General features: G+C 42.6%; 1 protein-coding gene across 1 annotated transcript in view; it reads right to left on the bottom strand.

The window, feature by feature from the left end:
• The window catches only part of znf407 (zinc finger protein 407), a 165,894-nt gene that overhangs the window by 66,686 nt on the left and 85,968 nt on the right, over nucleotides 1–13,240 (bottom strand). Inside the window, exon 6 of the mRNA XM_085422463.1 lies at nucleotides 1,338–1,504. Coding sequence (XP_085278589.1) covers nucleotides 1,338–1,504 — 167 coding nt within the window. The remainder of the gene's footprint in view (nucleotides 1–1,337; nucleotides 1,505–13,240) is intronic.

The raw sequence follows: 13,240 nt of genomic DNA, 5'->3' as shown, positions 1-13,240 counted from the left end.
CCTAAAGTATTCTTTACTGTATGTACAGAAATGAAATGGAAGGATGGAATCAGAGGGGAAATGCACAATTAAAGTAATCATTCATCTCAGTGCAAAGACTCACTGGCTGGTTTCATCGCTTCTAATCAAGCGATTCACTTTGTAGTGGAATAAGAAAGCAGCTAAATTACTGATTATTGATTGGTTATTGGTTAGTTATAAAAAGTAGTTTCCAGGTGAGGTTAGAAAAGATCTTCTGAATTGCCAGTTGAATCAGTGTTGTATCCAAAAGCTGTCGATAAATAACAGATTTTTAAAGAAATGGGAACCTTCTAATTCCTAATGCTTCGCTTTTTGGATCAAAGGTTGGATACCTATATGAAAGGACAGAGAATCATAAGTGGGTTTTTCCTGCTTTTTATTTTTCTGAGGCAGCTGCAGCTCAGGCAGTAAAGCAGGTTTTCCACTAATCGGAAGGTCAGGGTTTGATCCAATTATCGAAGAAAAAAAGCCTGTGGTGTAAAGAGCTTTCAGCGGTCAATAAGACAAGAAAAGTGCTACATAAATGTAGTCCATTTTGCATCACTGAAAAAAACCCATACACACAGGATTGGTGTAAAGCAAGGGAAAAAAAAACAAAAATACTCTCGACGATCAGATGGACTTGATGAACACACACTCATTGACCAGCTGGATTTGAGGAAGACACACTTGGCGACCAGATGGATTTTTGGGGAAATACACATGACAACCAGTTGGATTTGAGAACTACACACATTCGAGCATCCAAGTCTGGAGGATGGCACAAAACAAAACAAACACAAAAATTCAAACATCCCCGTGCTGTTTTGCTCGTCCCTTTGGCTATTAATTGGCCGATACAATATCATATAACAGTGACAGTCCTATCGGGTTCAGAAGGTGTGTTTAACCATCTAGCAAGTGTCTGCAAGAGCGCCAAGAACTAGTTCTCGACTTTCCCTGGATGTTGAAAATCAGTACAGATGGACAAGCTGAGGCTATTACCGGCCAAAAACTTGCATATATTTATTCCAAACAAAGCTGTGAAGATTCATAATTAATGTGAGAATTTCACAGTTCACATAAACTTCATTTTGTTGAATAGCAGATAGCAGCTATAGAGGAATGAAAAAGTACATTTTGTCTGATCCAACCATAGCCTTTCTTGATAAATAACCCTTTGTCCCAGACTCATAAAAGCACTGATTGCCTGTATATACATATAAAAAAAAAAGCTAATCCCATGAATTTTGCACTTCAGAGTGTGTCAGTCAGTGTGTTTATGGAGGAGCAGCAGCAGTAATGGTTCACAGTGGAGGTTGCTAACTCTGTCTCACCCGTGTGCGTCCTGTAGTGGTCCTTCATGGCTGACAGGTTGAGGAAGGCGTAGTGGCAGGATGGCCAGGCACACTTATATGGTTTCTCTCCACTGTGCAGTTTCATGTGGTTGTTGAGGGCCCATTTTTCGCTGAAGGAGCGCTCGCACAACTCACATTCAAACTTCCTGCAAGAGAATAAGATGGGGCAGGTAGGAACGAAGAGGAGGAGAAGGAGGGGGTGAGGGGGAGAAACAAAGGGTTATTTACTGATCCCGAAGCTGACGCAAAACGCTAGAAAAATCCACCCTGTGAGAGAGGAAATGGAGGTTGCTGGGTAGTTGCACTCACAACCACGGACCAGAGGGCCATATGATTGTACGCTGTACATCTACGCCCACACTCGTGCACACACACACACTCAACGCACACAGAATGCAGCTGGCTGCTGGTGTGTCATGTCTGTATAAGCAGGCATTGATTTTTCTGTCCTGGCCTGCCACCTCCACCATTTATTCTCTGCTTTGCACCAGGGCCCAAAGGACTAGAGAAATTCTGTTACAGTCCACACACACACACACACACACACACACACACACACACACACACACACACCCTGCAGGGCCAGTGGGGAGAATAGAGTTCACCTGTCCAGTGTCCCTGACCACTTAGCCAGGGCTAAATGAACAGTTAGCAACATTTTACCTCCCGCTTCATTCTCTCGAGGCCCTTGTATTAGAGCTTCCCTCCACCCAAACTAATCGTCTTTTTTTGTTTTGCTTTGTTTTTAACTAACCGCTCACATCATCAACATCAGCGCTCTCACCTAGCTTTAGATTATCAGTATCAATCCAATGAATGTAAAGCACGATGTAGCGTTTGTTGAGGTATTTTGTTATAAAAGCCCCCGTTATGCGAATCAGGGCAAAACTGTGAATATGCATGTCATTCTGTCTTCGCTCTGGACATCTGTCTATTTTCGCACCCACGCCTACGACCGACAAAAGCTGCATGTTCGCTCTCTGTCTTTTTAAAAATATATATTTATTTTTTTTAATTCAGTGTGTAGGATGTTTGCACCTATAGTCATCTGCTGTGTTATTAAGCTTCACGAATAAAACACAAAGAACTAAGGGGGAAAAAAAACAATAGAAAAAGCGCGCGCTTGAATTAATCTTTACCCCCGCGCTATAATTTAGCTGCAGAATGACTAATGTGCGAGTCATAAACAAATGAAGTCGGGTTTTGGGGAGCATTCGTCTTGCAGCGAGGGCCATGTTATTTTAGGGAGGGCGGCTGTCTTTAAGTCCTGATTGTGTCGCTTAATCCCCGTGGTATCTGTTTCATAGCGAGCAGCATGACACTCACCTGAACAAATAATGACTCCGAGCAGCATGTAGCATGTGTCTGAATCAATAATTCAAACTCATACATCTTCCTTACTGGAAAGGGGGTTGTTGTTGGTGGTGGTGGGGGGCAAAGGAGAAAGAAAAGGAGGCAGGGAAAAAGGAGAAAGGAGGGAATTAAAGCTGGGGTGGTGGAGGAGAGGAGAGAAGGGAATGGTGTTGGGGGGGGTCCTGGCTTCCGCATCAATCTATATGTTCCATAAAGATGAGTCAAAATGTGATATGGGTGTCAACCTGCACCGGTTCAGACTAACCTCACGTTACCAGACAGGATGGAGGAGATTTAAAATGGCACCTTCATCACCTGGCTGTAAGTGCAAGTGCATTTATAAATAGTTCCATTTTCCTCTTGTTCTCATCAACGGACTTGGCAGGTATTTTATTTGATCAACAGATGGATGTCTGCATCTGCATTTCCTTCCCTTTCCTTCCTCTCTGCGGTATTTATAGAACAGCTCGTCGCCTGTGCCACCACGGGAGAGGTAAATAAGATGAGTGAAGAGATGCTATCTTTTATTGTAAGCATTATGCACAACACTCCTGCTTTATGAGCTAAACGGGCCATTGTTTATCACAGGGCGTAATCGCAAAGTCAGGCAGGCAGGCAGGCCTTTACGTGGGAACGAGGCATGCTGGGATGGAGGTAAAAAGAGAGAAAAGGAAGAGGAGAGGAGAGAAGATGGAGGAGTCAGTGCTGGCAGAGTTGACTATCAGTGGGGGGTTTGTAAGGATGAGAGGAGGGTTTGCGTCTGTTTTTATGGGATCAGATGGAGCGCTTTGATCTTGTCCCCGCATGTCAGATCCCGTCACGATCCACCGTCTCGCCCATACATATGCATACTGCCTCTAAACAGCTAGGCACCATGCAAAAGAACCACGGTGAAGGGAAGAGAGAGAGAGACAGAGAAGCGGTTTGGTGAATGGGTTTGTGTATGCATGCGTGCGAAAGAGCAGGGAAGGTGAATATGGGGAGAAAGAAGAAAGGCAAAGATGGAGGTTTGGAAATGAAAAATATTTGGAAACTTTTTATAGGAGAGGAAAGAAACTAAACAAATATGTGCCAATTCAGTGTCAACAAAACCCAACAGAGTTCTCAAACTATTTTAAGAAGGACTTATTGGGCAGGGATTGTGTGGCTTCAGGAAATGACCTGTTTTGCTTTCAAACCTCCACGTTTATCACTCCTTAACGGGGACCCTTCATGCTCACTTCCTACTCCATTTTTTTTTATTCTTGTACTTTGAAAGAGCAGCTTTATGTGATTAATGGTTCAAAATAATCCTTTTTTCTCTCATACCAGACCTCAGTTCATCAACTACGCAACATAAATTATTTTTGCTGCTCTTGCTTTAAGGCTACTTTCTTCTGATTGGCTACCTTTTGCAAATGGAAGGTTTGAACAGGTGGGTGGAGCTTCTCTGATGACAGCCAGAACTGTACACCTAAAGCGACTGCATTAAGGATATGCGCTCTCAGTGCCCTTGACTCATGAGGATAACGCACATATACACTGACCACTCTAACAATGTAACATCGTATAAGTCAGAAATGAAAGAAAATAACCTAAATGTAGGACGGGCACAGTGATGACATTTTTTGCAGAATACTGTCTCACAAATAATTACAATAAAGTAAAATAAAAATAAAAATTAAATTAATTAGATTCTGCTTCTGCTACCAAAAATCGGGGTTAGACAGAGTTTTACACATAGATCCTCCTTGTATTTGACATAAAATCAAATACACTGAGCTACCTGCTGTTACGACCCCTCATGACAAAGGAGCAGACAAAAGTAGTTGCACTGGAACTGCTAACACTTTCAAATAAAGTTCACCTTCATGGTCTTTTCGCGCTACTTCAACTAAAATCCAAAACTGTCCCACACTCAAGCTGTGAACTCCAAAAATCCATTTGGACTGGAATCTTCCAGTACTTAGCTGGTTCACTAGTTCACTAGTGTGTCCTTGTGTGCAGAGGAGCACATGCAAAAAAATCTCAATACAAAGCAAACAAGTGGACAAAACCAGCCTGACGAGAAATGACAAAAACATGTCGCAGCATATTTGTTTTCCTCTTAGCTCAGGCTCATAATTTTACCATTTATTTTGTCAAGAATTCAGCTGACATTCTTATGTAAACAAAAACACATAGAAGCACAACACGCAACTCCGAGGCCAGAAGGAATTATCATTTTTGTCAGCGTATGTGCGCAAGTAGGGCAATCGTGGCTCAAGAGTTGGGAGGTCGCCTTGTAATCGGAAGGTTGCCGGTTCGAGCCTCGGCTTGGACAGTCTCGGTCGTCGTGTCCTTGGGCAAGACACTTCACCCGTTGCCTACTGGTGGTGGTCAGAGGGCCCGGTGGCGCCAGTGTCCGGCAGCCTCGCCTCTGTCAGTGCGCCCCAGGGTGGCTGTGGCTACAATGTAGCTTGCCATCACCAGTGTGTGAATGTGAGTGTGAATGGGTGGATGACTGGATATGTAAAGCGCTTTGGGGTCCTTAGGGACTAGTAAAGCGCTATATAAATACAGGCCATTTACCATATAATCCATCCATCTATCTGAGCTCATGTAAAGGTTTGTTTGTGATTGTGCCACTTGTGTTTCCAATCTATGTTAACTACTCATCAGGTATATTAATGTATAGATTATATTTGTTCAGTTCTAATCTTAGTGGCAAATATGTATTAAAGTCATCTTTGGATCAAAATAGGCTTGGTCCTCTTTATTCACTTACACTAAATTAATGATTATTCACTTAATCACTTGGAAGAGAATTAAATATCTATATCTATATCTACATAGATGAATAGGGTACAGCTTTCATTTTTACATATGACGTTCACAACGAGGTGTGTTTTCGAGAGGTTAAATGACTTGGATTTATTGGCTTATGCTTTGTTCTTAGCACCGCTTCACAGATCTCAAGTATTTCCCCCCGAAAAATAAAAAAAGATGCTGATCCACTTCTTGGTACAATCTCTTCTTTCTGTTCTGGTATGTTATTTGTTGTATATCTGTCGTTTAGCGTGGCGTTACTCATCCAGACTACATCTAGGAAACGTGGAGGGAGCAGCTGTGATTGGCACATGCAGGCACGGGATCGGGAGCTGATTTAGGGGGTGTTTGATTTGGATTTTCTTTTTGCTTTGCTTTCTGTTGGCTGAGCATGCATTCTCAATATCTTTCAATTGCACTCAATTATGGGAAGCCAAAATCATGTCTAAAAACTGCATTACAATTTCCAGCATTTAAAAAAAAAGGTTTGTTAGTAGATAACAAGTATTCTTGAATCTGAAAAACAATTTGGCACTCTATATGTTTGGTCTTCTTGGTTTTAAATGACCACATACAGAAAAGGATAAAGCCAACAGATGACTGTTTTAACTGTGAAAATACATTCAAATATAAAAAGAGACAGAGACAGAGAAACCCATTAGTTAATTTTTTCCCTTCTTGTTTTGCATGTTTTATTTTCATATTACTGTCAAGCACTGATTAGCTAAGGCCACAGAAGGCAAAAATCCCATCTGTAATCTGAAGCAACTTCTACTTCTACTCGTTATATCACTGCCTTTCAGCCTCTTGCGTGTCTCCATCTCCTCCTCATGTTTTTCCTGCTCTCTTCCTTTTTCCCTTCTGATCACAAACCAACACGACATGATTGACACCATGTGTGGATTTATTCAGAGATGCAGGTGACTCTCCTCCCTCCTCATTCAGCAAACTGCATGCTACTGTGTCTATACTGTCACTGATTACCATATCTATACTGTAATGTGATCCTGCTGTCAGTTCAGCCATATAGAGCTACTGTCAGAACATCACAGGCCACACTGGCCTTAATTGAGACAGAAATCCCTCAGGAGGAGCCTCTATACCTCTTAACAGGCCCAGAAAGGAGGACCTGACTCATTACCATATACTCACTATCACCCCCTAGTGGTGAGGTGGTGCCATGTTTAGGGGTCCTCACAGAGGATGTGTTAGTATAAACAGTAATCATGTGCTGTTGATGTACACTGAATGACAGAGTGTTAAAAAAGAGCACGATTTTAGTATGATTAAGACTAAAAGATGCAAAAAATAATTCTCTAACCAAGAAACAGACATTCTCTGATGTCAGAGGTAAGAGTGGCAGTGTCACCTCTGCTCCTCCTGACTACAAGTGCCCATCAAACTTATCTATTTATTTTTTAAATCAACTGTACTAATTATGTTGGCTGTTTTTTGTTTTTTTGGATGGCTAAAATTTCTCTGCCTGGTTTCCGTGCTGTGTTGGCCGGTCGCTGTAAGAGGAAATAATCTGTCGATGCTCTCACACTGTAACACAAAGACAGAAAGAGGGAGAGAGGCCGACTCTCGCCTCAAGCCAAACTGACACAAACAGACAACTTCAAAGTGAAGACTGTTGTTTATTTGGCGAAGGGAAAGAGGGGGGGAGGGAAAAAAAGAGAGAAAATTTATCTGATATGCAACTGTCAGGAGAGCATTTTCACATGCAAAATAGCGAGTGAGTGAGAGAGATTACCTGGAGGGAGGAACATGACAGCATTCACTAGGGTCAGGATGGATCATCATCTTCAGCCCCCACCTCCTCCTCCTCCTCCATTGCCTCTCTCTTTCTCCCTCCATCGCTCTAACTTTATCTCGCTTGCTCTTTTCCCTCCCTCCATCCTTCCGTTTTTTCCTCTACCCCCCATCCCTTTTCTCTCTCATCCTGTTTTCAGACTCCATCACTCTGCACTTCGACAACCCGGCAGCTTAAATCCAGACTAAATTAGCTGAATGAAGATTAAATCATTTGGCCTTGAGCTCTCCAAGATATTGGGAGGAAGACTGAGTAAGCCTTAAATGGTGTCTGACTGGGTTCGGACCTATATATGTGTCTGAGGAGAAGCTATTCCTTCAATGGCAGTCAATTGAAACCTGATTAGAGAGGGGTGTTGGGTAAAAAATGGCTAAAAGATTAAATTCCTGGGACAACTGTTTCCTAAGTAAGGGCGCCGGCTTCGTTATTTTTCGTTTGCGCGCACTATGTTGACTGACGACAGGCTTGTTCCCGGGCTAAGATATTGAGCGGGGCAACATCATCGCTCACAGCGCTTAGGAGAAACGCTTCAGAGAATGCGCTGTAGTCAATGTGGTCTGTGGGTACTCAAATCAGCTTCCTAGATGGTGCTAGTTTAACCTACAAATGAACAAAGGCATCCATCCCTGGCCTGCTGCATGAAACAAAAAGGACAAACACTGCAGTGAGAAAAAAAAGAAGAAGAAAGAAATAAAGAAAAAGAAGAAGAGGAGACTCTCTTAGGAGTAGGTCTGCGCAGAAGGGCATTTTAAAGTGAAACAGCTACTGAGTTATATCACACTGAGACCAGCAGGAGTGTAAAGCCAGCATGTCACACAAAACAACAGCTAAAACCTCCATGAAGAGGCCACATGTGTCTGCAGAGCATTGTAGATGAATCTCCTCGGAGAGGAGTGCCGCTGCATATGACTGCAATATAAACAACGGCACACAACAGAGATGCAGCTGCTGATTTATGTTTACCTTCAATCCCGAGAGAAAGAGGAGGAGGAGAAGGCAAAGACGAAAAAAAAAAAAGATAATGAAATAAATAATAAAAGACCAGGCCCATCAGATAAGCTCCTGTTTATCCCGCTGTAGGGCAAATACAAATTGTCAATTTAATGAACACGGTGGACGTGATGAAAGCGGGGTGAAGGAGCCTGCTGCCTGACAAACAATCAGGAAATGTTATCTTAATATTGTTGCGATGTTATTCAGACCATAACTTAGGGGATGGGGAGAGGCCATGACTACAACGAGGTGGCATGGAGGGGAGAGGGAAGCAAGCGGAGGCGCAAAGGCCAGGTCCCTCTGTGGTGGCCGTGTTATTGCCTATTTTTATTATGAGCCATAGCTCAGTAGCCACAAACACACTTTTAAAACGCACAAAGGGTAAACGCGAGCATGCGCACAAACTTAAATTACAATTTATTTTGTTTTTGGGTAAAAGAATGCAACAACACAAAGCTTAATAAAATGAACAAAAATGCCCCCCCCCACCCGCATGTGTACGCACACACTGGCCTGACATCTTGCTTCCAGATGCAGTTAACTTAAAAGCTTAATAGGGTTTTTTTTTTTCCAGACTATTAATCACAATGTTTCAAGCAAAAGAACTGCAAATCAAGCGCTCCGAAAAGCTTCCTGCTGAAATTAGCAGCCGCTGAAAAGTACTGAAAGTTTGATTTGTGTGACGCGGTTCGGTCAAAGGCCCCTTCCCAGCACCGCCACCCATCCTTTAAACGGCACTTTAAAAAGCGTCCAGATGCTTCGCAGCTCAAAGTTGTTTTTTCTTTTTTTTTGGCGAGTCCTGAATTTAAAGCGTTGCAATCTGAGCAGCCACCAAAATTAACTATTATCTCCATATTTATATATTGCCGGCACTAAATTGCGTCGGGAAGAATTACTATCAATATGAATATCTGCGACAATAACTCAGCCGCTGTGCTGAGGACAGGATACTCTTTATCAGGCTTCTGATAGGCCTTAAATACAGCACAAGGCAGCCATATCAGAGCTTTTTCTCTCTAATATCAGGCCGCATTAGCACCTCGTAAATCAAATTACACTCCTAGAATTTCATTAGGCTCACCTGCCAGCGCTGCTGTGCTGCAGAAATATTTATGTTTTTATGCTGCGATTGTGTTCTCTCAGGTACACAAAAGGGAAGCAGAGGGAGGGGCTGCGAGGGGAAAGAAATGGGTGATAAACCTAATTATCTTTTAAGAATACGGGGAAAATGTGTCATAAATTGTGGCGATCCTGAGGAGGGCTGGCGTTTTGGAAGCCTGTGGGGCTGAGAGTTGGGGGGACAAGCCTGCTCCACTGTTTACCATCTTTAACCGGGGCTAGACTCCCACAATCCAATTAGCAGCTTCCCCAAATTTGCTCTAAACAGAAATCAAACAGGATGATGTATGACGCCGATCAGCGGGCCCTCGACAACCAGCTAATCTGATAAAGCCCGAGCAAGACTGCTAATAGCGCAAATACTTGTTCAAACTGGATCCAAAACGTTATGATAGGAGTCTGTCTTTATTATTTAATTACCTCAAAAGAATTTCACATTTCCATTTGTTTATTTGCTGTTGTTGCTTGTTCGATTGCATTATCCAGATCATAAGAATCTCGGCTCAAATTTGCTGAATGCAAAAGCTCAGGCGGAGGAAGCAGGAGAGGAGTTGGCTGTGGGGAAGGAACGCTGATATTCCATACAACTTTTTTCTTTCCCATCTGGAGCGGCCAGGATGGCGGAGTGTCTGGATATGGATTTTGATTAGACACAAAGGGAAATGACTGAGCCAGTGACCGTAACGACAGCCACTTAATAAAAGGTACAGTCTATACATCAAAGAGCATCTAGCTGTAAATCATTCGGCCTTGTAACGACTCGCATCCCCGTCCCATTACTGAGCCCTTAACGTGCCGCTCATATTTACTCTCCAGCCCCAATATAATTTTAGAATAATGAGCTTTGTCCCTTATCTAATTAACAGGCATAGGTTCATTCATTTTTTGGTTTTCTCTTCCCCGTCTTCCCACCTATTCCTTACTGAAATTAGGAAGCAGGGATATTTGCTTAACTCTCAAATATTTAGCAAATTTGCCCCGTGCCACGAAACGTGAAAGTTACACACAAATACGACTGATGTGACTGCGTTGCATGTTGTGCATAATTGCAGTATGTTGCAACTGGAGGGTGTTTATCTAGGATTGTGTGTGTGTGTGTGTGTGTGTGTGTGTGTGTGTGTGTGTGTGTGTGTGTGTGTGTGTGTAACGGGGGTAGAGGGGTGGGGGTTGTGCTCCAGTGGGCAGAAGTAAAAGACCAGGTCCATTCTCCCTCTTATTACTGGAATTGTAATTCAATGATCACCTTAGATCACATGCGTGCCATAAATCAGATAGGCTTGACAGAGGATGAAAAATTGTATTAATAATGTGAAACTTATTATACAGTCCCAAATGCTCCCTTGATAAATGACATTGTTTGGGCCTGACAATGATTGCATTTAAAACATTATTTCTGTTTTCTGCTGGTGTGTGCGCGCGCTGCTGGACACAGCAGCCGTGGCTTGCTGGGTGGGGAAGACAGAGGTGGGGTTCCCGAGCTTCATAAAATATTCAAGATGTTTCCCACCGTTCTCTCTTGAGTCAGTGGGCAGGCGATGGCCACGACAGTAAGGGTATAAAATCTGTGTGTATGTGTGTGTGTGCGTGTGTGGCCAGCAGAAGTGAAATGGCTGGTGGCTCACCGCAGCGCAAACACCCAAACTCCCAAACCACAGAAAGGAGCCGAGTACATCTTCAAGTCATAAAGCAGCATACTCCCACTATTATTACTACACACTGAAGTCGGATTTTAGCAAATGTGAGAAACTGCAGAAAGGAGCTGCGCCAGGCTAATCGTTCATGAACCACTCTTTTATTTTTCCCCTTTTTTCCAGAATAAGTGATTTCGGGGGAGTTTATTATTCTTCCTAACTCAATTTATACAAGGACGCTAATATAAGAAAAACAAGTCTAGACTTGATTTAAACTAGACTAGCTTGAGAGAGAGCCAACAAAGACATGAAACCCCTAAAAAAATAAAAAAATAAACAGCCAAATATGGCGTCTGCACCATTTCCTCCTTTCATTTCTGCATCATATCAGAACAAGCAGAACAAGCTGGACTGGACAGTGCAGGGTTTAATTACACGAATGCGATTTACACTCACTAACACTACGACTGCTCTGGATGGAGCACGTTCAGAGCTACAGCACAGTATTTTACTAACGCTATCTATTTGGACTTCTAAGTAAATAGGACTTAGTTGTTGGGAGGAACGCTGTGCAAAGACAAAGACTGAGGCCTAACCTGTTTGCCAGTGCAGCTAGAAAAAACAAATCAAAACCGACTGCACAAAAATGTCGCCCCCTTAAATGTGTTCTTACAAACTGTGTCCTTTGTGTTAAAGTATTACATGAGACCGGCCTTTGAGATTAATACTCAGTAGTTAGTACTGTAGTAGATGAAACACTGAATAAAAAAATCATCAAAAAATAACAATGATGAAAGTCAGAGTCTGGCATATGTGAGTGCCAAATGTTTGGGGGACATGTTGGAACTGTAACAGCTCACGTATACGGTTTAAATGAACATCCTGAGTCATTTCCATGTATGACAGCAGACTCGTTAGTCCAGATTAACACTACACAGCTTAGTCTCAATTACTAGAATAATACACTGGTGCTCTTTTTTGAATTAACTTATCTGTTCAACTGTACTGCAGTATTTTTATTATTTGTTAAAAAAGAAAAAAAAATATTTTTAGTAGACCACAATTAACTTTGATCCTGCAACAATTTTTTATTTAAGGAAAATGATGTACACAATTTTTTGTGACTCTGTTGCAAATGTTAAGTAGTCCTATGATTGGTGCTCGAACTACACGGCGTAAAACTACCTGTTACTTGTTTTGGCTCCAGAATAACTGACATCACACCACTTTGGGTTCACGGAAAGTCTAATTAAGGTTGTAAACAGTTGAGGTCGCTTTACAGGGACTGAGACCCGGACTGCACTCTCCCTACAGACTTGGCTTTACCCTGGCCCCGTCGTGTCCACGTCCTCTACCATACTGTATGTGCGACATTACAACCCCCCACCACTACCACTCCGCTCTCCCTTCCTTTTCTCCTCCTCCTCATCTCTGCAAATGACCATGATGGGAGGCCATTCATCTCACTCCTTCGGCCACCACAATGAAATAAATCAAGAATTTCCCCCCCAAATATAACAATATTTGTATTTGGGGTGGGGCAGACGTAATTGATGACTGCGGCCATGCTAATTAAAAACGGCGGAGGTTTCATTAATCTTGGTCATTGGGTAGGGGGGATAGCAGTGTAGCTGCAATAGCATTGGCTGGACAAGGGGGACAGGGCCGCCTCGATCGTCCTCGCTGCTCAGGTGATTTGGGCCATTGTCGAGTATATTAGCAGAGTGAGGTTAATGTGAAATGACCATTAATAACTACAACAAAAGTCTACGGCATACAAACCCAGCGTCTCTGTGTCTTCTTACACAACTGAACCAAACAAGACAATAAGTGAACAATCGCGTGTTTACTGCCATGTCCTGGCTGGAGAAGTTAATTGTTTCTCTGACTCTTCTTTGCAGAATATTTTTTCTGTCCCTTAAAACACACACAAAAACACACACACAGGGTGGTATGCTGCTTTTGAGAATTAATTACGAGGCCAAACTTCTGCTGCTTTGCCTGCGTTTGCATAGTCAAAGCATTTGGAAATCATTTGAATATTAGAACACAGATAAAACATACTTCAGTGACTCTGGCATGTCGTATGAGCACAACCACACAGACCAAAATATTAGAACAAGTTAAATCTGAGCAACTTCCTAACAAAAAAGACGCAAACAGACAATATCGTTAACATTGTGCCA

The sequence above is a fragment of the Rhamphochromis longiceps genome, linkage group LG11 (genome assembly GCF_057381845.1).
Source record: "Rhamphochromis longiceps isolate RC_006_pf linkage group LG11, R_longiceps_female_GT1.1, whole genome shotgun sequence".
NCBI lineage: Eukaryota > Metazoa > Chordata > Actinopteri > Cichliformes > Cichlidae > Rhamphochromis > Rhamphochromis longiceps.
The sequence above is the reverse complement of the archived record's forward strand: the minus strand, read 5'-3'. Positions and strand labels throughout refer to the sequence as shown.